We start from the raw sequence: 25884 nt of genomic DNA on the forward strand, positions 1-25884 counted from the left end.
AGATGTATGAAACAGGCCCGATTTCGTAGATAGAGCTTCTACCCTTGAGTAAATCGCTTCATTGCCCGAAAGTGCAAGGACCCATGAGACCCCAGCACATAACTTAACAAGCTGGAGTCTTGGCTAGAATCCTTCGGCAATCTCCATTTTGGGAATAAGCGAGAATAAAGACCTCGAGTTATTAAACTTGCACGGTCAGCATCTTTGAACTTGGCTGAATCACAAACTCGACGACCACGCCACTTTTGCTGCACCATGGCGTTGCCCCCTCAGCAATTACTCGCCAATGAGTCTATGGCCGCATTCAAGAGGATACAAATATTTAACCAGGGCGATCATGACTCGCTGTTCCCGCTCATCGTTGCATACGCTGAACAGCCTTCCCTCGCCGAGTCGGTCGAGGAGCTCGCCATCGACTCTGCTGGTTGGAGATGGGGGTCCAAGGACCCAACTTTGACGCCTTACCCCATCTCGGATGCTGTGTACGCAATGGTCGAGTCCCGGGTGCGCAGTCTAGGCTTGGGGCCTATCGAAGGCGATATCCTTGATGCTCTGGCTAGCAAGCGACGGGCCTTAGAGGAGAAGCCGGATCCGCAGCAGTTCCTCATGTGCGTTGTGGACAACCACGAGCTTCGCTTTGGCTTCCCAGCTGCTGCTGCTGTCATCATACTCGCCATGTGCAAAAACATCTCCACGCTGTACCTTGGAGACCTCATCGTTCCATGGGGAAGAGACCATAACCCTCACTCGATGGTGGGGGCGTATCTGGAGGCCATGAGGCTGAGCCAACTAACTCAGCCCTGCTTGCAGAAACTCAAGCGAGTCGAGATGATTGAGGGTCGAAACGACGGGTTCGGCGGGTACGGCCGGGCCACTTTTACGGCCCCATTCTTCTTCTTTAATCAACTCCCCGAGTTTAGAGAGTTGGTCGCTGACGCCGTGGAGGAGTACCAAGTAGAGTCCCTTCCCGTCGAGCCGAGCTCTTCCAACGTCGACAAGATTGAGATCACCCACAGCGATGTTGAAACTGAGACAATGGTCACGATCCTCAAGGCACCTAGGGCCTTGCGCGAGTTTACTCTTTGGCTAGGCGGTATGTACAACAGGGATGGATCCTCGTCTCATGTCGTGACCAAGGAGATTGGAGAGGCTCTGGCGCTGCAAAAGGAGACTCTCGAAAAGCTGGATCTTGATCTCAGCATAGGACTTGATTCGAGATCTCCTTGGCCGGATCTCAAGGAAGGACAGAAGCCTTGGCCGGAGTCCTTAACAGATCCAAATGAAGTTGCGGAGGATGAGGAGTACGAAGATGATGACGAGGAAGAGGACAAAGGGACAGACAAGCCGCGCCGCATCTTGTATTATGGTCCTCCCGGCACGACTCTTGGTTCTTTGGCGGACTTTCACGCCCTGAAGCACCTGAGCATTGACCCGGGAACTCTCCTAACGCCTACTGAGCGCGGCGTCAACTACATGCGACCCCTCAAGTCCAAACCAGCCCGCCGTCTAATCGACCTCCTACCTCCAAACATCGAGTCTCTGTGTTTGTACGGCTACGTTAAGGGCAAGACGCGGCTCATGGATAAGCAGGTAGCCGAGTTTATGGAGAAGAAGGGCGAGCGACTACCAAAGCTCAAGGAGGTGCGGGGGGTGGAGGAGACGGTGCCGGATATGCATGATTTGTATGCGGAGAAGAGGGACGACAGTTATCAGATTGTAAGAAAATATGGACAATATAAGAGGCCGGAGAGGGATTTTGGATGGTTGAGGGTGTGATATATCTGTTATCCGGCAAACGGGCGAAATTGAACCGCTTTGATATGGGAACAACTGGTTCACAGACAATTGTACAGAGACCAGCTTATCGCCTATTCCCCTGCCAATGGCTCATCCTGAGAGATGTCAATAAGTCTTGCAAGATGGCATTAAGGAGCACGAGTACCTATAATGAAAATATGATAGCAGACCGAGTACCAGCTTAGACTGGCATGGAGAACCAAAGCTTGATACCTTTCTCAGTGCTTATCCTCAGAGCTAAGCTGACCCACGATGTCTCACCCAATCTCCCATTGACCAGTCTAGACCACAACAGAACCAAGTCTTCCCGTAATCAATGAACCTCTCGATCAGATTAATAATGCCACTATTGATTACATCAGCCCATGAGGCTCTACCCCCAGAAAATCCCCCGTCCCTTGCATATCCACCCGAGATCCGGCCTCTACCTCCGCCAACCAAACTCAAGTGCGTCATCTTATATCCGCTAACCCCGCCGGAACATCGCCTTGAAGCTTGACCTCTCTTCAGCTTACACGAGTCGATTATCAGACAGGATCACACGAATTACTTGACAATGGCTTCTCTTGCAAAGACTGTCGTGGCGACCGGTGTCTCCTCGGGATTGGTGAGTTTGGCGTTGAAGTGCTGGCTGGCATTGCTGACGGTGACATCAGGGTTTGGAAGCTATCAAGCAGCTCCTCGAGCAGACTCAGCCCTACAAGGTCATCCTCGGAGCGCGAAACATCCAGAACGCCCAAAAGGCCTACGATGAGCTACAGTATGACAGGGCGGCGAATGGCGTCACCATCCTACCACTTGATCTGTCTGACTTGAAAGGAGTCAAGTCATTCGCCGAGAAGACGCTGGAGAAGCTTGGCCAGGGCAAGATTGACTACTTGCTCCTCAACGCGGGTATCAGCAATGGTTCTGAAGGGCCTGGACCTCATGGATCCAAGTGGTGTGAGGCTCACATTGTGAACCACCTGTGTAAGCCTCCTGCGCACCGTTCCTGTGGCATTGTGTAAGCTAACATACGGGTTAGCACAGCATTATCTGGTCCACCTCCTACGGGAGAAGTTGGTTGAGTCCAAGTCGAGGATAGTATTCGTGTCCTCCGGCGCAGTGCGCAACGTGCCCGACTCCAGTACGCACCTTCTCTCCACGCTGGCTTTCTCCTAGGCTGACTATCAAGGCGTTCTTGACACTGAACTAAAGGCCGGCTCCGGCATGTCTGGGAGAACCACCTACCCTCAGACCAAATTCACTGCCCTCCTCGGCGCACACTGGTGGCGCCGCCAGCTCGCAGGCACCAACGACGTCGTCGCCGTCTCCCCCGGCCTCATCCCCAGCACCGGTATCGGTCGCGGAAGCGGAATGAAGCTGACCCACGAGATGCCGGACGCCAAGAGCGTTCCCGAAGGTGGGGAGCCCTCATTTATGCTTGATTGATGGGGACGCTAACTGTGTTACAGGTGCGCAGAGCATCCTTCGGGCTTTCACGCGAAGTGACTTTCCCGAGGATCCTGACCGTATCTTCCTGACGAGCTGGGGTGAGTGGTGGGAGAAGAGCGTGATCGAAAAGACCACGGACAAAGCCCTCCAGGATAAGTGGTGCCCCAGCAAGGAGGAGATTGAGAGGGATGAGGGCATCTCGGCGTGATGAGCTACAGAACCCCGACGGACTTGCTAGGGCACGTGCAGGAGGCCTGCAAGGGAGTAATTACAGTTGAAGATAAAGATCAGATTGGATGCTGAGTAGGAGCCGGTGCAACGTCCAAGGGGCTTGTGCCACCACATGTAAGACAAAACCACCCAGAATGAATCCACGGTGTAATGTCAAACCGGGCTGACGTGTATCACAACACGTTTGACACTATGATACGAACCCATTTGAAAAGTGTAGCAATCTCGACTGTTGCTAGGCTAACACGATGATGCTGAGATTTTGCCTTGTCTCGCTTTCCCCAAATCTTGGGCAGACATCGGGTCAACATTTACAAACACCTGCGATCAAACACGGAGGGCGCCTGCAGCAAAGATCACACAAGATTGGGCGCAGCATAGAATGGTGTTTGCTTCCGCGTAAGCAAGCATGTAACCCTCATATGACCGCTTTTCAGCTTGTCCATCTTGGCAGTTGCCGTCGTCGTCATCAACAAGACTCAACTAGGGGTCAATATTCGCATTCGGACATTATCAAAATAAGGCAGAGACAGAAAGGAATGGCTCGACAGGGCATCGACTCGTCATCTCGCAAGGTCCATGACGTCCTCCAAAAACGCATCTCGCATGGATTCCCCAAAGGGACAAGTTAGCTGCCGGTCCAGTGGACAGCCCCTCGGGACCTAGCACCCGTCCACTGAAGGATAGCTCTCTGATTGGTTGGTCTCTCGCACTCGCTTCCACAGGCTCCGCTCGTTCAGCCCTGTGGCAGCTGGAACGGGCAAGGCGCAAACGAGCGGGTTCCACCTCGTGGCAGTTAAGCGAGTGCGAGGATCTGCGTCGTGTATCTGGGGGACCATCCATCATGGAGGTTGAGCAAGAGACGGAGAGGTGCAGATGGGGGATGTTCTTGTAAATAAATACCCTGGTACCTTCTTTTATGTGCTCCGAGAATGCCGGCTTACACGACCAACAACCGTCGGGCTTGGATACTCATCCAGATACACCCAACAGTGCATTTGAGTTGACGACATTGAGCAGCAGCATCGGCCGAAGAGCAACCTTATCACAACTACAGAACAACTATCCTTTTGGGTTCTTACGAATCAGCATTATCTCAACTTGACTAGACATTCGAAAACCCTCTTTTCCACTCCGTACTACACCTCACGCACAACAGCACTTACACCATGGATCCCCCCAACGGCCTCATCGTCTTCGGCCCAGACGCCAACTGCACACTCGACCTCTGCCCCCTCGAGTGGAGCGTCTACAAGTACCGACCCTCACTGGCCGCCAATGTAATCTTCATCGTCCTCTACGCCCTTGCCATGGGCATCCACATCTTCCTCGGAATCCGATGGCGGACCTGGTTCTACATGATCTTCATGATCCTCGGCTGCCTGTTTGAGATTATTGGCTACATCGGTCGTCTTCTCATGTACAGCAACCCTTTTTCGTTCCCTGGATTCATGATTCAGATTGTCTTCATCACGTCTGGTCCTGTGTTTTATACCGCTGCTGTCTATGTGACTCTGTCAAAGACGTAAGCCCCCCTTCCCTCACCTTTACACTCCCTTCTAACTCCCGTAGTATCCAATCTTTCGCCCCCGAAATCTCTCGCTTCAGGCCCGAGCTGGTTTGGTGGATCTTCATCCCCGCCGACATTGTCTGCCTCACCCTCCAAGCCGCCGGAGGAGCCCTCTCGACCGTCAGCCAGGGCTCCAGCCAGACCGGTATCGACGTCGCCATGGCCGGTCTCGCCTTGCAAGTTGCCATCCTGGTCCTCTTCTGCGTGCTTCTAGGTGACTACCTGTTTCGATACTTCCGCAGCGGGTCTGCTAGTGCGCTGAGCACACGCATGCGCATCTTCTTTGGCTTCCTTAGCGCGGCTGTCATCATGATTCTCGGCCGATGCGCTTTCAGATGCTATGAGTTGAGCGAAGGATACCAAGACTCTGATCTGGTAACCGATGAAGGTCTCTTTATCGGCCTCGAGGGAGTGTAAGTTATCCCCTGTCTTCTCGCAAGTTGTGATTGGGTGCTAACCCACGACAGGCTCGTTGTCATTGCCGTCTTTTGCCTCTGCATTGGCCACCCAGGCCTCGTGTTTCGACAATCTACTGGAAGCGATATCGAAAAGTGACGAGATAAACTGGATGTTTTTGGCGTTTGGTGATGAAGAACTTGCTCTTTACCCATCTTCTTTGTAAATGCGATGGTTTTAGATATGTGAGCGTACTGAAATGACCCGACGAGAACGGCCTCATAGGAATAAATGCGCTGAATAAATGCGCTGAATAAATCCATGTTGCTCAAATTGTACTCTGCTTCCTGACCGTCCATCACCCTTGGGGTTTCTTGTATTGGACCTGCGAACAACTTTGGGGGGAGGTCGCTCTTTGTGGGGAAATAAACTTCCCAACTCAGTTTCGAGTGTATGGCTCTACCTCACTGTTATTCCCAGACCAAACCTCTTTTCGCGAATAACCGAGGGTCGCTATGGCATTGCTTCACACAATATAGTAGCCTGTGTTTATCACAGATCGAATCCATCTTTGGTGTTGTATAAAGCAACGACCCTGGAGACATCCTCTCCTGTCACCCTACGATCCATGGGTCGAGAAACACGCAAAGACCATTTGTATACTTCTCAGGACTTTTTTAAAACGACCCTTCTCTCTCACATCACATCATGAAGATGCTTTTCCTCAGCAAGTTCACCCCCTAGTCCAATATTGCTGGTTCAGTCCCACTAACAACCTGAAGCCTCCCTCCTCCTGGCAATTGTCGGCTCCACCCTGGCTTCCCCCAACATCAACTCCATCATGAACGAGGACGACAACTGCTCCATTCAGTGCGCTTGGGGTCATGGATGGTGTAAGAACTCGCCTTATAATTACAGGTGCGATTCTAGTGGAAGGCTTGTGTACAGTACGAGCCACTCGGGCTGTAACAGCTACTGCTGGTGTGGTTGTGATCAGAGCTTGGAACGGGATGGAATGAAGGCATCTCGATCAGGTGGCCACGCTGGGTTGTTGTTCGGGGGTATCAAGCTGTAAGCCGAGTACAGGGACCAAAATAAAGGAATGCATCACTTCTACATTATTTCATACACGATAAGCTTAGATCACACAATGTCCCTGTATGGTGGGGGTAGAAGGCACATCGTGATTCACAAACGTGAATAAAGGCTTGCCTAACCTCTATCATATCAATAGACTTACCCTTTAGTTTGTTTCTAAACGTTTAGATACCTACTCAAGAGAATGCCACATAAGTTCTGATTGCGTAGTGCCTTCTGCAACGGACATATCCCTGCGCACTCGTAACGGGGGGTTTAGCGAATGGTGACCGGCCCGGTATTCCTGAAAACCTTGGCTTCCCACATCAATAAAAGCATCACGGAAATCAAGCCACTTGTGTAGTCGTCAATTTCAAGGGCATAGTAGCGATCCTTACACTCTTCAAGCGGACGTCTTGGTTGTGTCTCTTGCACGAGGTCATGGTCGACATTGCCTACCCTGTGCCAGATTCTATCCATTGATACCGGATTGACCATCTCTGTCGCCTTGAAAAAGGCCTTTTGTTGGCTTTCTTGAACTAAATGGAGAGCAGGGTGAACTGGTGAGCAGAAGGTGGTCCGCCCTTCCAGTCAATATGTTGATAACGCAAGTCGCACGTGTGGAAAATATCGTCTACCTAATCTCGTTTTCTACGAGGTCGTTGACGCCCAAAGTGCCCGCCAAGGCGGAAGATTATTTAGAGGAGGCTCTGCGAATTAATGAAAGCATGGTTCTACAGATTGGGTTCATGGCGCCGATTCAAGGTCTGGGAGCGTAGGGTAGACTGGGGGGAAACGCACGCCTAATAAACAGCGGTTGCTGTCGTTCGTGAAGGTTTCTTGGCAATGACGATGGTGTTGAAATCAGGTTTCCCAAGGACAGAACTTGCCTCCAACGATGAGGCATATAAAAACAGGCTTGCCTTCAAGTAAATTCGCCGGCTTCTTGGTGCAACCTGTGGCTTACAGGTACGAGGTTCGAATAGCTCGCGTCGTTCATGCTGAAAAGTGGATCAACCTTTGAGAAGCAGAGCACTCGAGATTCGAGGGCTGCAATCCTCAGATCTCAGTCAGATGCATCGTGTGACAGGACAAGTCATTCATGACATGAAACCGCCAGACAGTGTTGCAGCTCAAATCAGTCCATCATCCTCTTGACTAAGAAGCGAATTGGGTGCGATGGTGGTTTAGTCAGGAATTGGAGAAATTGGAGAAGGGCCTGCATCTCGGGATTAAGCCGACCGTGTCGAGGCTTGGGTCACAAATTGGTCGCATCCTTCTGTCACCCCTTCCAAGTCTGTTGAAACGTTGTACCGTAACGAGATGATCAGTTCGCCACTTTGACAAGAGTCCCCTGAAGTGTTGACGCACCAAGAACCAACAGCAGCGAAATAGATGCCTGTCCCCTTGCTGACTGACATGCCACAGATAAAGAGCCTGGTGTTGTTAACCGCGCACGAAGCACTCGCCGGGAACATGGAGCTTCGTCTCTCCCGTATCGACTTAACCGCCCCCATCAGACTCCAAGAAGACGATTAGCCTTCGACCGTCTTCCCCCCGGGGCACCCTCTACCCCGAAACTTCCCATTAGGGCCCTGGGGAATTGGGGGAGTTGGAGAAACTAGGCGTTACTCTCGGCCCTTTCCCCACAGCAACACGCGACGGGTGCAGTCCGCGCCTGTGATGACACACACTGACCCAACTCTTGCGACCCAAACAGAGCTGAGCAACCCCTGAGATGTGATGCAGAGCCATGGCATTTCTGGAGCTGAGAACCCAAACGTCACGATACTCGGCATGAAAAATCTCAAGGTGAGAAGCCCATCTTGCCCGCAGGGATGCAAGATGTAGACTGTGGAGCCCCTTCACAACAACAACCACACACACGCCGTGCCATGATCATAGCCCTCAGTGCCACCCCCCAAGAAGATCCGATGCGCTCCAATAGTCTGTCTCGAACGAGGCAGCCTCTTTTCTGCACGTTCTTGACGGCTTCGAGAATCAATCGGACAAGCACTCGGAGATGTCCCGGCGCCCGGCACACGGCACAAGGCGGCTCTGCGGGCAGCCACACGTGGGCGGCTCCGACTCCTGCGCGCGCTATAAGGTGACAGTGCATGAAGACGGCAAGGAACCCTGTCCATGATATCATTCCGGAATCATTCTCGCCGACTTCTTCTGTAGGCCAATTCGTTGCTCACCGTGGGCTGACCTTGATCCCTTTGAGGTGCTCCTTCCTCGTAATGTCCCAGGTGGTCGATCTGGGAACAGTGGGCAGGTACCACCGAGGTACCTGATGGAGGCTGACAGAGGCGGCTTCAACTCCCACCAGACCGCGACAGAGACTTCACATCATCTCCCAGAAACATCACCAAACCCCCAACCATGAACCCCTGCCCTGGACGCCGTCTTCCCTTCCGCGGCTTTTACCGGTAGCATTACCGGCTGGGCGCCCACCTTGGCTCGCAGCTGTTGGTTCGGGCCAAGTCATGAGGCTCGCCGATGAACCCAACACGCCATCCCACGACTCGAAGCCGCTATCTAAGCGTGGTAACCAAGGAGGGCGATCCTGGGGACCCCGTCCATCCCCCCATCCTCGACCATTTGCGGTGCCCCGGGGCTAACGTCGACAAAAACTGTGGATGACGTTTGAGACGACTTGACCGGCCCCATTCATTGCTTCAATATTATACGTGCGCTTCTACATGCGCTCCACGCCTGTCTGTCCAAGCTGCGCGACCCTTGGAGCAGTCGGGATGCCGTCAAGTCTTTATAAGAACCAAGAGACACGGCGAAAGGGACAGTGTTTTGGGACGGCATCAGTATCAATCTCTCTTCTTTGATTGAGTCTTTGAGTCTCTAGCCAGGAGACCAATTCTTCACCATGTATCGGATTTGGAACATCTACGGTGAGGCAATCCCCATTATGACTTTGTCCATCAACTTGACTAACACGCCCCTTCAGCGCTTGCCGCCATTGGCACCATTGGCGGTATGCTCTTTGGCTTTGATATCAGCTCCATGAGCGCATGGATCGGCTCGGACCAGTATCGCGACTACTTTAACGACCCTGGATCGACTGAGCAGGGCGGCATCACTGCCTCCATGTCTGCCGGTTCTTTTATCGGCGCCTTGCTTGCCGGTGTTCTCGCTGACCGACTCGGCCGACGGTATGCTATCATGATTGCTTGTGGTTTCTGGATCGCCGGTGCTGTTCTCCAGTGCTCCGCCCAGAACGTTGGCCATCTCATCGTGGGCCGCATCGTCAGCGGTCTTGCAGTTGGTATCACCAGTTCTCAGGTTCTTGTGTATCTCGCCGAGCTTGCACCCTCCGATATCCGTGGTCGTGTTGTCGGTATCCAGCAGTGGTCGATTGAGTGGGGTAAGTCTTTGACTCTAGTATCAGCAAGCACTCCGACTGACAACAACAGGTATTCTTATCATGTACTTGATCTCGTATGGCTGCTCCATCAACGTTGACGGCCCCGCGGCCTTCCGTATTGCCTGGGGCATCCAAGCCATCCCCGGCTTCATCCTCCTCGGTGGCCTCTTCTTCTTCCCTGAGTCGCCTCGATGGCTCGCCCAGCACGACCGATGGGAGGAGGCACACTTCAACCTTGCCCACCTGCACGCCGGCGGTGACCTCGACAGCCCTGTCGTCTTGGCAGAGATGGAGGAGGTTCGCGAGGCTGTCCGCATCGCCCGAGAGTCCAAGGACATTGGATACCTCGGTCTCTTTGCCCCTGGTGTGTGGAAGCGCACCATGGTTGGTGTCAGCGTACAGATCTGGCAGCAGTTGCTGTAAGTCTGGTCCTCGATGATACTTTGTTAACATGCTAACTTGGTTTCAGGGGCGGCAACGTCATGCTCTACTACCTCGTGTACATCTTCAATATGGCTGGAATGGTAAGTGATGTCGACACCTGAATGAGAACACGGATTAACCTGACAAACAGACTGGCAACGTTGCTCTGACATCCTCCATCATCCAGTATGTCATCTTCCTCGTGACAACCGGCGTCGTCCTGCCCTTCATCGACCGCCTCGGCCGTAGATGGCTTCTCATCATCGGTGCTGTCATCTGTGGTGTTCTCCACTTCACCAGCGGAGCTGTTATGGCTGTCCACGGTTACCCTGTCGAAAGTGTCGATGGTAAGTTTGTTAGTATGTTCTATATTCCAGTAGCTGACACGGTATCAAGGCAACGAAATTCTCAAGTGGGCTATCCAAGGTAAGCCTGCTAAGGCCGTCATTGCTCTGGCCTACATCTTTGTCGGAGTCTACGGCCTGACCTGGGCCCCCGTTGCATGGATCTACGCCAGTGAGGTTTTCCCTCTCAAGTACCGTGCCAAGGGTGTCAGTCTCGCAGCTGCCGGAAACTGGGTGTAAGTCACTTCACAAGAGTTTAGCCGCACAACACTGACATAAATAGCTTCAACCTTGCTCTCGCCTTCTTCGTCCCACCCTCCTTCACCAACATCAAATGGCAAACGTACATGATTTTTGGCACCTTCTGTATTGCCATGACTTTCCATGCCTTCTTCTGCTACCCCGAGACATCGCGCAAGACCCTGGAGGAGGTCGACCTCCTGTTTGATGGAAACGTCCCTGCCTGGCGCAGCACCGTCGCGAGCGGAGGGTTTGATGAGAAGGTTGAGGAGGCCAAGCGTACTGGCGCCCTCAAGGGAGGAGATGATGACGAGGAGAAGACGGCTCACGCTGAGACCGCCTAATGTTAGCAATATTTGAGGGTTGGTATTGTTTTTCAAGAGTGGCTAGGTAGGGCACGGTAGACTTTTCTTCAATACAGATGGTCAACGTTGCAAACAAGAACATTGAGCAAGAAAGTTGATCAGCTGCAAGCATGCATGCGTGGTGTGACTCATGGCTTGTTTGTATTGATGGGCACCTGACAGCAATAACAGATCCCTAGATGTGTTTGTCTACAATGAATATGGGGTTGCAAAAGTGTTTGTACGACTTCATAGATAGGTACCTGTCTTGGTCACTTTGCATGTGTGCCTAACTGGGGCCGTAGCTGCTTGTTCAATCGACTCAACAGCCCCCATCACCCAATCCAATCCTCCATGTCGAAGGTTTTTATCACACAACTCTAAAGTCATAAGTTACTGTACAAGCAGCCAAAACTCATCTTGTCGTCGCACAAATACCTACCGTAATTATCCCGCAGTTTGCTTCATACTGTCAGGCATAATTATGCCACCAGTCCCAACACAGGTTTCAGGCGCTCCTGGTGATGGTGATTCACTGCGCGCCGGTGAGAGGAGTGCTGTCAAACAAACACTATTCTCCTCCGAACACGCACACCAGACAGCCACGGCTCTCTTCATCAATCTCCCAATCTCCAAAATTTGAGGGGTTGTGCTTTCTTCTCTCCCATAAATAAACCGTTATCCCACCTCCCTCTCCGCATTTCCACGGCTTCTTCTCTCCCCACTCCCCGGCTCAACTCTCCTCTTCGATCGCTCAACTCCTCGCGATCTCTACCCTCACCACAATGCCATCCCCTCCCTCCGGCAATCATCCTCTCTCTGACCAAGAGCTCATCAACTCATTCACCAAAAGAGAGGAGGCGTTTTACAAATAGTACTTGCGTACACAGGGAACGCGCAACAAGCTCACCACCGGGTTAGCCAATCGCGCACCTTACACCCGCTTCCTCAAGGAGGAATGGCCCAACCCACAAGATCTCAGCGATTACTTCAAATGGTCCAGGAAGTGGCTTGGCCGACACACCGACAGGGCGCGATACCGCATGTCCGACGAGGAGATCTTTGATAGAGTTCGAGGAACCAACTTTGCCGGCAGTGAAGACCTGGCTAAATATTGCTGGACCATGGAGATGTCCAACAACCCTCTGCTCGTACTGGGCACAGCCAGACACGGAGGCAGCATTACCGGCTTTGCTGCCCAGCCCAACTCGACCTTTCTCTGGCCAACCTGGGACGAAGCCCGGTTGGACTATCCGGACGAGCCTGGCTTGATGCACGAGAGTCTCCTTGCCATTAACCTCAACGTTCCTGTCCAACCGACGGGGTTTCCGGGGGTCTTCACTCGACTTGTCAACCGGGCTTTTGTGTCTCACAATGGTCGATCGGTGCCGGATTCTACCCAATTTGATCCTAGCCAGACGCCGACCAACTTTGTCTTTGCGCAACTCGGAGAGCTCTGCGTCTTTGTCGGAGACTGGAAGGCAGCGCGAAACATGAGTGGCAATGGCGACGTTGATGGAGCATGGGAGCCCACTGGCTTCGGAGTGGTCGTTCAAGTCCAAAGCAATGGCCAGCCCAAATGCCTTTGGGCCATCTACAATTGCTTGCCCCCAAGAGAAGACCTGCAAGACGAACCATGCGACCGGGACATGAACACACTAAGAATCCATCGATGGATCGAGCAAGGTGGTGGCTCCATCTTCAATGACCCCAAGATCCAAGGTGCCAGGAACCCATGCTTCGTCATGAAAATCACCAACGACCTGCAAGGTTTGGGGCCCTTGAAGGAACTCAACTTCCAGGTCATTTGCAAGCGAGAGGTGCAGATCATTCGTGCCAAGGCCTGGCAACATGGTAATGGTCGCCTTGTTGTCGTCCCACAGCGTGTGTCTGACAAGAGGTGAATGTTGGTCGTTCAACTAGTGAGTCCAAGCAAGCACCCCTAGTGATCAATAGAGGGACTAACAACGCCAGGAAAGAGGTGCAGGGTGAATGCCCTCACTATCTCCAGCATGGCTGCTAGATATTGATTCTCGGAGACTTTGGCGTTGATGAACAACAACAAGAAGCAGGGCATGTGGGTTGCGGATAACAAAGACGAGGGCGGCCATGAAACGACCCGGACATGAGCCAGGGGTTATGAGGCCTCATGTGAGCTCGGAACTGATGTTTTGCTTTTACTTCTGGGATTTCCTATGTCTTTTCCTTTTCCACTACCCTGCGCAATTCGCTCCGGTAGCTCCGTAGTTTACCTAGGTATTCTCCGTAGAGCCTCATGACACAATAGATGATTGACACAAGACTGGAGCAAGGCTGCTGTGAAATTTATACATGAAGATAAAGCTCCCACGCTAGAACGCCCACTGGCAGTTGGCTACAGGTATCAGTGCTATGTACAAGGGCCCGAAGAGACTCGAGGTCAAGGCAGCCAGCTACCCGACCTTATTCTACACATGAATCCCAGCCGCTCAACTACCAGAATCTCCCTTTTACGCCGTTTTTATCTTCCTTTAAAAGTTGGAGTCGGCCTCGAACTTGGCGCCGGCCTCGACGCCGACACCGCTCACGGTGACGGTCTTGCCCGTCTTGCTGGTGATCTTGACATCGACAGAGTCGACACCGAAGCCAGCAGAGTTCTCGAAGAAGTTGTAGTCCTTGCGCTCAGTCTCCTGCCAGGTGCTGCCGCCGTCGGTGCTGACCTCGAGCTTGGTGACGGGCTCGTTGGCGTTGACGACCTGGATGGAGAACCAGTGTTGAGAGGTGCCCTCCTTGTTGTGCAGGTACAGGGGGGAGGTGATGCCGCAGCTGACAAACTTGTAAGACGTCTGGACGATACCGTCGGTGCCGCCGACAGCGGTGAAGGCGTCGGGGAAGAGGTCGAGGTGGCCCTCCTCGCACTCGGGGCACTGGTCAACGATCTGGAGGAGTCAGTATGAGAGTTACTTGTAATAGGGGTGGTGTTTCTTACCATGGCCTTGATGGTGCCAGTGGGGCCAGTGACCTCAATACAGGCACCGCAAGAGGCGGCATTGTTCCAGACGGCGCCAGAGAAGGCAGTTCCGTAGATGCCGGAAGGGAGAGTGTAAGTGGAGAACATGCAGTTTCCACCGGCGAGGTTACCACCGTAAAAGGTGGAGGAGCCGGTCTTGGCCGAGCCGCCGAGATCCTCGGACGCGCCGGAACCAGAGTCGGATCCGGAGCCAGTCTCGGGGACGGAGCTGGCGCTGGGGGTGGTGGGAGCCACAGAGGTGACGAGGGTGGTCTTGGGGGTAGAGTCCGAGACGACGGGGCTGTCTTGCTCATCGGGAGAGGGCTGCTCGACGGCGGGCTGGGAGATGACGGCCTCGGGGACGGCAGTGGTGCTCACAACGATGGCGCCGTTGTTGTTGTTGTCGGGGACCTCGATGGCAGCAGGCTGGGTGTTGATGGGGGCCTCAACGGGCTGAGAAGAGTGAGAGTGTCGAACCTTGCAGGCTCGGCCCATGACAGCCGGGGCGGCGAGGAGAATGGGGAGGAGGAACTTCATGATGATCGACTTAAGGGGGGTACTATAGATGATTTTTCGATCCTGGAACTAGCCAAGGGATTCAGAGTAGCAGCGCACAAAAAGAGGTACACGAATAGATGAGTTTAAAGAGTGGTCGAGCTGAGAGATCGTCAAGACTCTCAACTACAGAAAAGAGTGACTGGTGAATGAAGGGACTTATTGAACAACACAACACTGCAGAGTTGAAGAAGGCGGAAGAGTCGGGATGTCTCGTCTTCTTCAACACGTCTTTTATTATGAGAGCAGTACCCCTGCTTGAAAGCCAATCTCGCTCATGTCAAGTACTGAGGCCATTCTGGTAGGGCTGACACAGGTTCATGATCCCTCCAATTTCAGGAACCCGCTCACACCTGTCAGACCGTGCAGGGACGGGGATGGTTGAGGCAGGGGGGCCCGATGTGACAGAAAACGGTGGCCCCAGCCGGAAGTGGGAAGTAAAGTCCGTCCGTGGCTCGAGCAGTAGGGAGGCATCGAGTGTTGATAGGACGACGAGTCATCAGATTTTTTTCAATCTGAAAAATACGGGCACAATTTACTCTGGGGCACAGCATCCTTGGCAAAGATGCCGAGGTTAGAGTAACAGACTGTCGGTTGTAAATGAAAGATAGATTATTGTTACATCGTCTGAGAGAATTTTGCGCAAGTTAATTGTTACCGATTCATTATATATTTCGTCACCTTTTCTCGAGAATGTTTTGGCGTGAAACTGTCGATCTGGAAACGCCAAGACTGAGGTCGTTTTACCTGGACGGAGATCATGTCATGTCTTGGCTCATATAGGTCAAGGGTGCAGTTTCGTCGAGTTTCGAGATAGGCTGATTGTCATCTATGTGTTGTCCGTTCGTCGGTATATTCGAGAAGCATGTTTTGGATTGGGAACTGTTGAGGCTGTATCGTATGTTGCTCGACAGAGGATGTTCAGGAGAAGTCGAGGGATAATTGACTTCTTTTTCCCCGGAAAAATAGTCGGGCATGTTATTGTTTGAGATACTTCATCTCCTATTCCTCAACGCCCATCCCTTGACCTTGGGTATCGCACCTCGAAGTTGATGTCTGGTGTTGAACATCTGGCCTATCGCTGACAGCAACGTGAAGCTACGTCACTCGGAATTATGCATAGTGAACTGTCCCCAGAGGGCATTGACGTTGACATTAACATTGCTTCGTAAATATACGCCCCTTATGCACCATCTCTAAGAAATGCATTCCGGTCAGCACTTTACAGAGTGAGCCAACCTTCCAGTGTCTCTGTCACGCACATCACTGGTCATTATGTGACGCATCCATCCTGATCGAGTATCTTTTCGGCCCATGTCGTACCCTGGTCCATGTTCCTTGTTACACGCGGATGTAACGGGTCCGCGAACCATGCTCGAGGCCAACTACCCACATACTTCGGGGTGGGTGCCTTCGGCAGCAGCCTGCAACTTGAACTTGACTATTCAACGGATGCTTAATCTTGTACATGTATCCTAGTAAGAATCACATAGTAAAAGGGCTTCATGGATGTGTTAGAATGAGGCTTATATAATTGGTCAGAAAGACAGATGGGAATCTCGGAATGACGACCTTGGTGACATGCACGATACCCAAAATGGCATGTCAAATATCGGTTCTCATCATCTAATGCACTTTAGAGGCGCATGCATATCGTGTACGAAGCTGTGAGCACTAATGCGTGTTGATTGGTCAGTCAAGGCTTGAAGCACCTGAAAGTTGCATCTCGCCGGTCATCAGCTTCATTTCTATTAATTCAACGTCAAGTTTTCTCTCTGAATTGTATCTCGCGCGATCTGTATGCCAACAAGATTCATCGTGAAACGGCTTGCGATTGATCAACCGCGTCGCTCAGCAGCGTTCTATTCCCGTCTATGAACCCAAGGCAACGAAAAAGGGGAATCCGTCACATCTAAACCTCCTTGGTTCTGAGCTCCTCGGGGAGGAGAGCGACCTTCTCGTTGAAGAGCTTCTCGGCGTCAGCCCACACGCGGGAGGTCTTGCGCTCGTTAAGAGTCAGAAGAGACTCCTTGAGACCCTCGCTAAAGGCCTCGCTGGCCTCACGGGGAAGCATCGAGGGGAGATGGTCGATGCTGATGACGGACAGAGGGCTGGTGTTCTGGTCGTCCTTGACGGTGACGGGGACAGTGGGGTCGTCAAAGGTGGTGTTGATGGAGTAGATGGGGATGGGGTTGTGGGGGTTGGTGGTGTCGCAAGAGACGTCGATGACCACGCTCAGCTTGCGGCCGGGCTGGGAGAGAAGCTCGTCGTTGACGAAGGGAGGGATGGGCTTGGAGAGGTAGATCTATTACCAATTAGCTTTGTGTGTCCTTGCAACTCTCGCAGTGACGCGGGGGTTCTTACAGCGTTGAGGAAGATGTCGTGCTGAGCAATCTCCTCATAAGGACCCTCTCGTGCCTGAGTCTCCTGGATATCCCAACGGGTAATGTTCTCCTCAGGAATGCCAGCCTTGAGGAACAGGTCAACGGCACCTCTGCCACATCGGCCAAGCGCACCAAGAACCATGGCGGTAGGCTTGCGGCCCAAGGCCTTCTCTGCAGATGCGAGGTCCTCGCGGATCTGGTTCACGAGCTCCTCCTCGTTGAGGTAGTATCCACGGCCGTCAGTGAAAGTGCCCACGGAGGGAAGCTTCTCGCCGGGATGAGCGAGCTGCCATTGCAGTGTCTTAAGACCCAAGGCTGCTCCTGTGAAACCAGCATGAAATCCGAACGCGGACCTAATGTTCGTTAGTTCGGGCTTGAGAACTAAGTGGCAGAGATAATATTGCGGAATGAAACCGCTTCATATCTCCTAGAGATGTGGGGCGCGCGGGGGTTCTTGGGAGGAAGTCTGAGCTCCCTTGCCAAAAGAGCACCTTTCTTGAGACAGATGCGCTTTGCCAAGAGGCAGTCCTCCTTGATAGAGAGGCAAGGGGTTCGGGGCATTCCTTCTCGAAGAGGTAGAGTTTCATAGAGGCAGAAGCTGAAGGCCCTTCGCCTGCAGGCGAAAGGAGCTTTCACTTCGACAGAGAAGTCAAGGGGGGCTCTCCTCTCATGAGGCAGAGACTCCTGAGAGGCAGGGAGGGAGGAGGGCAGACAAGTAAATGGAGAGGCAGAGACACTCTTTAAAGGCAGGGGGCAAAGAGATAAGGAGGCAAAGAGGCAGAGTGAGGGGCAGAGGCTCGCTTAAGGCAGAGGCTTCTCAGACGAAGATCCACTTAGGAGAAGAGTTTCCTTCAAAGTTTATCTTTGTATGCAAGCCAGAGCTCTCAACTGATTTCCTTTCAGTAGAGACCAAGACTTCTCGGGTTCTCCTCTCTAGTGGCCGATGTCCAAGGCTCCTCAATGTAGAGGCTCGGAAGGAAAGGCTGGTCTGCGGCAGAGGCTCGAAGATCCTTAGAGGGAGGGACCAAGGTTCCTCCTCTCGTTGGGGCCAGAGCCTTCGCATAAAGGGACTCTGTCAAGAGAGTGTTCCCCCCTCTAAGTTTCCTTTGAGGCAGAAACTTCATGAAGGGAGAAGCCAAGGGTCCCCCAAGCATAGAAGCCAAGGTTTTCCTACTCATAAAGCCCAGTCTTCGCATGAAGGAGCTCTCTGACGATAAAGAGATCCTCATGAGCGTTTCCTCCCCAGGAGAGCTTTCTCCTCTTGCGAGTTTCCTCCGGCTCCTTGGAGGTAAAGGCGAAGAGCTCCCTTGGCATGAAAGCCAAAGCGTGTCTGGTGTCTTGCCAATGTCAACCACGCTAAAAGGAGCGAACCCTGTGGTGATTTTTGAGACCATTACAATCGGCCATGGCGTCATGTAACTGCCCAAGCTTGACCTCAAAGCCTTTGGGAAGAGACTTGCATGCCGCTGTCTCCAAGTTGGCCTCCTCGACGAGCGCAAGCCCGTTCTCCTGCTCCCAAGCCTCGGCCCTCTCTTGGCATGAAAACCAAGGCATACAAGCCAGGATTTCTCAGAGATAGAGGTTTTTCTACCCCTCTCTCGGAAGCGGATTCGGTTTCTCTTCTTGAAAAGGGACTTCCCGTCTCAAGATATCCAGAGTATTAGGAGCAAGGGTAAAGACAGAAACTTCAACACCACAACATCAAATCCGATGAAAATGGTGCAATTGGAAGAGACTTACACTCTTCGACCTTCAGTATCCACGAGGAACTCGAGGTCATAGAGGACAGAGCCGCCACGAGGGAATCTGCTCAGGACCTTCTCCCATCCTCCTTGGTTCTATAGAGTGTTAGTTCAGGAGAGGTGTGGACGAAGCCGGAGGTCGGACCTTGTAGCAGTGGGCGAAAGACTGAGTCAAGTTAGTTAAAAGCACTAAGAGAGTATGGGGAGTTTGGCATACAATGTGGTCGTTCTTAAGAGGGAAATCCTCTTCAGGGATCTCCTTGAGGCCAAGGATCAGAGTTCCAGCAGGAGCGTCGGGCCACGAGCCAGCAGGGACGAGAGAGGCGCCAGCAGCCTCATATTCGGAGTCTTCGAAGATTCGCTTGAAGTTGGGATCCGTGGAGGATCGCTCGACCGACACAGGGTAACCCGCGGAGACGAGAGTCTTGATGACAGCGGGGGAGAAGGAGCGGTGCTCGAGGGGCTTCTCCTCGGCACGGAGAAGGATGGCTGGGTAGTCAGACATGTTTGCGACTGTGATTCAAAGCTTCGGGAGCTGTTAGCAGCTTGAATTGAGTTGTTGCGATCAGTTCGCGGGGGAGAGGTTCGGAGAGAATGTTGAGGGTATCACGGAGGGGCAGACGCTAAGAACGGAGGGGTAGAAGCGAGGAAGAGCTCAATTGAGGCGGATGAAGAGATTGAAGAGGAGAAAAAAAGGAGGACTCACAGATGGGAGAGGTAGAGCTTTTGTATACACGTAAAGTCGAACGATTCTGTGCCTGCCAAGCTTCAATCCTAGGATGTCTTGTGTGCTTGAGTCACAGAAAAAAGTGTCAGTCTGGAATGGGATGCGGGATCGGCCTCAAGCACTTACTCACAGCGGCGAAAAATGGCCCCGCTCCCGCTCCCCTGGCCTTGAACCCCGCGGTGGGGGCAGTTCCTCTTTGGGCTTAGTGGGGTGCAGCAATTAATCTAGATTCTGTACTCCGTACATCATCTTTCCGAGATTCGCTCTTCGCGATACAATATCCAACTTAACTCAACTCCTTCTAATATTCCCAATACTCCTCAAAGATCCACCATACTCCTCATTATGGCTTCACCACGTGATTCACAATCGGCTTGAAGGAATTGTATATCTCCCCACCACCACCCCCAGCGCGACAAAGAGCCGGCCGCACAGTGAACCTGTCACTCACAGCAGGCGTATTACTCGTCGCAAACCTGATCCTTGGCCTTGACTCGGTGCCATGCCTCTCCGGTGGGTAGTACGCTAGATACCACTTCATCTGACCCGAGAACGACCGGTCAAGAGACGTGGCGTTGCGGACAATGCTCAGCAGGGCTTTGAGATAGAGCGTGTCTTTGGCCGCCGAGGTCGAGAGAAGATCTCCCAATGCACCACCCATTACTTCCATGATCTTGTTCACCCGCGCCTCTGCCATTTCTTGCAAGCCCGCCATGTCGAAGAGATTCGTGCTCAGAGCCTTCCAGTGGTGGTAGAGACGTTGAAATCGTTCATCCTCCTGTTCAAGACTCTCCATGAGAGCGCTGCCTATGAACAGTTGTAAGTATGAGGTTTGACGAAAGCCATCCTATACATACCTAACTCAGAGAGAAGATCACCGTACCGGCCACCCCAGGCGATGGGCGCCTCGTTGGTTGAGCTTCCAAAGATGTGTTGGTATAGCAACCTCCATATCAGGGCTTCTATCAACCAGTGCAGGTGCTTCGAGTCGGCTGCGATCTTCTTGTAGCCGGGGGCGATCTCCTTGAGCTTTCTCTTGTTCGTTGCCGTCCACTTTTCTCTATTCTTCCGGTCCACGTTCTTGAGGTAGCCCCTGACAAAGTTGCTGATCTCGTGAGCCAGATCGTTCCACCCGTTGATTAGCTCTTCCTCTGATCGCAGAAGCACCAGAGCAGGTGGCATATCTGCCGCCTTGGCCGCTGCATCCGCCGCCTTCTTTCGCATGAATGCGAGACTCTCTTCCTTCTTCTGGAGTTCGTTCTTCAGATGTTGTATGAGCTCATCCTTGTCGTCGAGTTGTTGTTGGAGCTCGCTCAGTTTTTTGTCTGTGCCTCCAGGGTTGATCTGGACGTCGAATGTGCCAGACTCAACAGGCCCCAACTTTGGGGGAGATGCTTGGTCATCGTCATCCTCCATCGTCGCGTTGATCTGGCTAATGACAGGATCGCTATGATTCGGAGATGCTAGAATTCTTGCGGTGATCCCGTCGCTGATGTCTTCATCATCCTGGTTGGTCTTCCCAGCTGCTGTTCTCGGGGAAATCCTCTCGCCGGGTCCTGAGATGGGTTCACCCTGCCAATGTCGGCGTTTGGATGGTGGATGGGCGAACGAGTTGCTCCGCATTGGGCGACCACCTCTATTCAGTTTGTTCGGATCTCTGACTCCATTTATGGGGGGATCAATCTGGCCTTGATGGTCGTATTTGGTGTTGGCTTTGTCGTTGTATCTCCTCGCAACATTTGTTGCATTTCTGAACATCGATCTAAAGATCGATGGCATCCGGCTGGGTTCAGCGGATTGTGACCGTACTCCATTAGTCGCTGCTTTGGGGATGCGTTCTCTTCCTGGTCTATCGTGTTGTTGAGGTTGCGACGCCCCAGGGCTCATTGGGGGTGAGGTACGAGGGGACTCAGGCCCGGGAGCCTGCTTCTTCATCTCATCTCTGCTGGTGGTCTTCATGTTGATCTTGTCCATACTACGAGGGCAACTGAGGGCCCTAGAGTCGTTCTCATCAAGAGGTCAGCCCCGGAGGCTTCCGTGCCATAACTCCCAAAGGTCGATGCGAACTAGGTTGAGATGGGTCGCCATGGTCCGCCAAAGCAGCCCAAGGCTCTCGGCAGGGCGGACGAGGGTGCACCTTGGCGGAGGCTGAGCTGGATCAATGTGGCAGCTCAGTCGGCAGTCACACATCGGCCTAATCAACAGCAGGCTGCCAATTCTCGTTATCTTATTGCTGGACTTGGATGCACCTAGCCGTGGGTGATATGGCGGATTATGCACCCGGTCAGCTGTGGCTGCCGTTGAGCGAATCAAGACTGAGACACGCGCAAGGGTCGCGGCAAACCGTCGCATTCGTCACCCTCAAACACCACCCACGAGTCTCACAACCGACACGGTGATGTTGAAGACGGCTGCCAGCGCCATAAAGGCCATCCCTACTCCGTTTTCCTGGATCTTTACCGATGTCTCTCTGTACCACCGTCTGATGCGCGCCCTGGATCCTTGACGGTCCGCAAGGTGGTCTAGGGACATGCTCAGCCTCTTGAGTACAGCCTCGACAGCGGCAATCTCCCTCCGAACGATTCGCTGCCGTTCCTTGTCGCCTAGTTCGACTTGCCGGCGCAGCCTTCGCTCCAGCTCCCTCAGTCGCTTCTTGTACTTTTCCTCGTCCTCCTGCAGGCTGTGATTCAGGTTCGCCCCAGCTGACGTGTCGACGACCGCCTTCTCCTGCTCGTAGGCTTCCTCTTGGACCTTGAGAACTACGCTCTGCTTCTCGGCGAGGTGGTAAACGAGCGCTGCAGCCTTGTCGCTGGTGCCACGGAACTGAGTTGCGAAGGAGCCGTTGTCGATCATGGGTCGCCAGAAGTCATCGAGGAGTTCTTGCTCGCGTCTGTCGGCTTCCGCTATGTCTTCGGCTCGCAACTTGTTCCACATGGTTGTAACCAAGATGACATTCTTCAGAGCGGAATCGCCCACGATGTCTTGAAATAGGCCCAGAGACGTCATCGCAGAACCACTCATCCGGTTATCCAAGATCCTGTGAAGATAGAGAACCCCTTTGGTGGGGATGCCCATGGCGTGCTGAGTCGCCAGATACTCTGTGATCTCAGAGAGAACCTCTGCAGAAGAACGATGCGTGTCGTCAAAGCCAGGTGTATCAACCACGGTGATGACTCTGGTGTTTTCCGCTGAGCCAAACTCAATATTGACGCCCTGGCATCTCGTCGTCTCTGTTTCTTGATTAGCAAGATGCAAGACTGAAAGAGATGCAAAATACACCAACCGGCTCGGAGTGAATGTCCTACTTGTGCCCCGCCTCTCTTGAGCTTGTTGATAAAGTAGCTCTTCCCGGCTCCCGTTGGGCCCATGACGAGGATGACTCCCTCGCTCTCTTTTCTCGTTCGGCTCATGATGATATTGGGCAATGATTTCTGATCCAAGATGCGTGATCGCTGTAGGAGCGTGCAACCGCCTACTGAAGAGGAAGACACTGTAACGTTTCCCCTCGGCAACAGGCGCTCAGGATGTCTCTAGGCGCAGCCAACACTGGGGGCTGAGACCAACCTGCAGCGCCACCCAGGTCCGTTTAGAAGCCAAAGGCAATCGTTCGCTAGCAGCACTCGCTCACGCTTGTGGGAGTCTGCCTTTTCAGCTCCGCCTGCGCACTCATGCATCCGTCAGCGCTGAGGGGGCATTCGGCAAGGCTATAGGGATTGCGGCAAGGGAGACGGCAGGCTGCTACCTGGTTATTGCGTAGTTGCATTCTAGCCTCTACCTACTTCTCCTCTCGCGACGCAATCTCTCCCATTATCGTCATCTTTGACCGTTGATGCTGTTGCGATAATGGTTTATCACCAAATTCGGGCCTCTGCGGGGCCGTTCTTGGCAATCGCAATTGACTTTGGAACGACGTGAGGACTGCTTCTTGTTTTCGATGGCGATGGACTAACCATTAACAGGTACTCGGGTGTTTCGTACGCAGTCTCGACATTTCCCGATTCGATTGTTCCGATCACTGGATATCCGGGCAGCGAAGTCGGATACAATGATCCAGTCCAAGTTCCCAGCGTGCTCGATCTTGATACAGGCAAATGGGGTTATGAGGTGGCACCGAGCATGAAGCCCATGAGGTGGTTCAAGATGCTGCTCCTCAGGGAAGAAGACATCGGCAAGGATACTATACAAGACTCAGTATACGTGAGAGAGGCGAGACAACAGCTCCGAGAACGCGGAAGATCGGCCGAGAATGTGGTTGCGATATTCCTATCCAAGCTTTGGGAGCATACTCTGGCCCAGCTTGGGACGAAGATGCTCGACGGTCTGCCGTTCAAGGTTGCCATTACGGTGCCCGCCATTTGGCCGCCGTATGCCGAAGAGGCCATGAGACGAGCGGCGCAAGCAGCGGGTATTCTCGAATACCGACATGCCGGCGATACGACTCTGGAGCTTATCCAGGAACCTGAAGCTGCGGCGCTGTCGATATTACTTGAGCGGAGGAGTCTTCCAGAGATTGCGGCAAGTCTGAAAGATGCAGATGACAGGGTTATGTCTAATTGTTTTGACAGGCTGGAAACTCATTTGTCGTTTGCGACGCAGGAGGTGGTACAGTTGTATGTGATGTCCGTCTCAATTGACAAAGTCTCGTCTAATTCCAAGATAGGATGTCATCAGCTATATGATCAACTCTACGAATCCTTATCAGGTCAAAGAATGCGTAACCGGAGACGGTAAGCTGGGTTCGCGCAGAGCCTCAGTCGCCATACACTGACAATTGGCAGGCAAGCTAGCAGGGGCGACATTGATCGACGAAGCATTCGTAAACCATCTCTACACAAAGACGAGCCTCAAGATTAACGACCTCGGGCGTGACGAATACCAATCCTTCATGGCGCGATGGGAGATGAACCCGAAGAGGTTATTCAACGGCCAGCCAGAGCAACCCGACTTCGTGTTTGATGCACCCATCAAGGCAGTCAGGGCATGGAATCGGGTGAGGAAAAAGACCGAGTTTCGATTAACCAGGCAAGTCTTACCTGGAGGCTGCGGTTGAGCCTAGCTGACGCCCAACAGCGAGGAGATGAGATTCTTCTTTGACAAGTCGTATACTGGCATTCGGATGTTGATTAGCGAGCAGCTCAGACGAGTAAAACAGGCGACGGGCCAAAGGCCGAATGTGAGTATAGTCTTGTGTGCCGTGATCATATTGAGATTGACACGGCGGTAGCATATCTTCCTTGTAGGCGGGTTGGGCGACTCTCCTTACATTTACAATAAACTCAAAGCTCTATATCAGAACATTACGGTGCTCCGGCCCCATTCCCGGTTCGTACTCACGTCCCCTTTCATCAAAGGGCCCATGACTGACAGTCACTCAGGTGGTCAGCCGTAGCATCTGGTGGTGTTATGCGGTTGCTACGAGACGGAATCATCACCCACGCATCGCCTGGTCAAGAGAAGGAGAAGATTCTAAGGTCTCTCCCCGAGGTCACTTCTCGCAGGTCACGATATAGCTACGGCATTGCGGTGAGATGCAGCATCGAATATCTTAACGACTTTGACAAGGATAAGGACGAGGTGGAGATAGATGCAGAGGGGAGGAACGTTACATATCGGATGAAGTGGTATCTAGTCAAGGTACGTGAGATAAAAGAACTATGACGAGGTATCTAACGTTGTAATAGGGTGAGGAAGTACTACGCCATTCACCAGTCAAGGTCCCCTACACAAAATACGTCCAAGACGAGCTCCCACCCAAATGCATCTTTTCCATCAGATACAGCCGCGAATCCAAACCGCCCACGCGACGCGAAGGCACAAAGATCCTTTGTCAGATCGAGTGCGACTGGGATAAACCCATCGATCAGTGGAAGCGTGTAGGTAATCCTTCCGAGGGCTGGAGGAAGTACGACGACCTTGCGCTAGCCATGACATTTGAGGGGGGTCAACCAAAGTGGCATCTGCGGGTGGGGACCAATACGGAGGTGCAGAATGTTCAGATAAAGTACATGGACTGAAGGAGTTTATGTGATGACTTGATGGCTTGTTGATGATGTATTGAAGGGAGCGTTGTTTATTCGGTGTTGGCGCAGAAGGGATACCAGGTTTGCAGTTTACAGCGGGTGCTACTCATGGATAATAGAACTAATTGATCATGACAACAAGATCCTGAAGACAAGACTATCATGTTCTTGGCCACACCAGGCGAGTCAAAAACGAGATGCCAGGGCAAAGATATTGTTGTATCCTTCC

At 52.7% G+C, this 25884-nt stretch overlaps 10 protein-coding genes across 10 annotated transcripts; 6 read left to right on the forward strand and 4 right to left on the reverse strand.

Moving 5' to 3' along the window:
* Positions 1–255: 255 nt before the first annotated feature.
* LRP88_03385 (uncharacterized protein) lies at positions 256–1776 on the forward strand (the record flags this gene model as incomplete). Its single annotated transcript, XM_083240006.1, has 1 exon — positions 256–1776. The coding sequence occupies one exon, from the start codon at positions 256–258 to the stop codon at positions 1774–1776; it is 1521 nt and encodes a 506-aa protein (XP_083105136.1).
* A 577-nt stretch (positions 1777–2353) lies between these two features.
* Positions 2354–3439, forward strand: LRP88_03386 (sepiapterin reductase family protein IRC24; the record flags this gene model as incomplete). The annotated part of the gene is made up of 5 exons (XM_083240007.1): positions 2354–2404; positions 2454–2766; positions 2822–2923; positions 2972–3199; positions 3252–3439. 5 exons carry the CDS (start codon positions 2354–2356, stop codon positions 3437–3439), a joined length of 882 nt encoding a protein of 293 aa, XP_083105137.1.
* Positions 3440–4631: 1192 nt separating this feature from the next.
* LRP88_03387 (RTA1 like protein-domain-containing protein) lies at positions 4632–5587 on the forward strand (the record flags this gene model as incomplete). The annotated part of the gene is made up of 3 exons (XM_083240008.1): positions 4632–4987; positions 5035–5445; positions 5500–5587. 3 exons carry the CDS (start codon positions 4632–4634, stop codon positions 5585–5587), a joined length of 855 nt encoding a protein of 284 aa, XP_083105138.1.
* Positions 5588–9389: 3802 nt separating this feature from the next.
* On the forward strand, positions 9390–11238 carry LRP88_03388 (general substrate transporter; the record flags this gene model as incomplete). Its single annotated transcript, XM_083240009.1, has 7 exons — positions 9390–9414; positions 9471–9887; positions 9937–10306; positions 10357–10411; positions 10462–10657; positions 10707–10890; positions 10938–11238. The coding sequence occupies 7 exons, from the start codon at positions 9390–9392 to the stop codon at positions 11236–11238; spliced, it is 1548 nt and encodes a 515-aa protein (XP_083105139.1).
* Positions 11239–12116: 878 nt separating this feature from the next.
* On the forward strand, positions 12117–13142 carry LRP88_03389 (uncharacterized protein; the record flags this gene model as incomplete). The annotated part of the gene is made up of 1 exon (XM_083240010.1): positions 12117–13142. One exon carries the CDS (start codon positions 12117–12119, stop codon positions 13140–13142), a length of 1026 nt encoding a protein of 341 aa, XP_083105140.1.
* A 606-nt stretch (positions 13143–13748) lies between these two features.
* Positions 13749–14764, reverse strand: LRP88_03390 (RlpA-like double-psi beta-barrel-protein domain-containing protein-containing protein; the record flags this gene model as incomplete). Its single annotated transcript, XM_083240011.1, has 2 exons — positions 13749–14156; positions 14207–14764. 2 exons carry the CDS (start codon positions 14762–14764, stop codon positions 13749–13751), a joined length of 966 nt encoding a protein of 321 aa, XP_083105141.1.
* A 1930-nt stretch (positions 14765–16694) lies between these two features.
* On the reverse strand, positions 16695–19413 carry LRP88_03391 (saccharopine dehydrogenase (NAD+, L-lysine-forming); the record flags this gene model as incomplete). Its single annotated transcript, XM_083240012.1, has 5 exons — positions 16695–17087; positions 17147–17519; positions 18907–19004; positions 19054–19074; positions 19126–19413. 5 exons carry the CDS (start codon positions 19411–19413, stop codon positions 16695–16697), a joined length of 1173 nt encoding a protein of 390 aa, XP_083105142.1.
* Positions 19414–19978: 565 nt separating this feature from the next.
* LRP88_03392 (uncharacterized protein) lies at positions 19979–21051 on the reverse strand (the record flags this gene model as incomplete). Its single annotated transcript, XM_083240013.1, has 2 exons — positions 19979–20442; positions 20493–21051. The coding sequence occupies 2 exons, from the start codon at positions 21049–21051 to the stop codon at positions 19979–19981; spliced, it is 1023 nt and encodes a 340-aa protein (XP_083105143.1).
* A 945-nt stretch (positions 21052–21996) lies between these two features.
* LRP88_03393 (uncharacterized protein) lies at positions 21997–23045 on the reverse strand (the record flags this gene model as incomplete). The annotated part of the gene is made up of 2 exons (XM_083240014.1): positions 21997–22865; positions 22919–23045. 2 exons carry the CDS (start codon positions 23043–23045, stop codon positions 21997–21999), a joined length of 996 nt encoding a protein of 331 aa, XP_083105144.1.
* Positions 23046–23478: 433 nt separating this feature from the next.
* LRP88_03394 (Hsp70 family protein) lies at positions 23479–25649 on the forward strand (the record flags this gene model as incomplete). The annotated part of the gene is made up of 8 exons (XM_083240015.1): positions 23479–23546; positions 23595–24177; positions 24296–24362; positions 24414–24585; positions 24706–24808; positions 24860–24957; positions 25011–25269; positions 25317–25649. 8 exons carry the CDS (start codon positions 23479–23481, stop codon positions 25647–25649), a joined length of 1683 nt encoding a protein of 560 aa, XP_083105145.1.
* Positions 25650–25884: the final 235 nt, after the last annotated feature.

Source organism: Fusarium phalaenopsidis (genome assembly GCF_050370095.1).
Source record: "Fusarium phalaenopsidis strain FUZ10S chromosome Unknown contig_32286, whole genome shotgun sequence".
NCBI lineage: Eukaryota > Fungi > Ascomycota > Sordariomycetes > Hypocreales > Nectriaceae > Fusarium > Fusarium phalaenopsidis.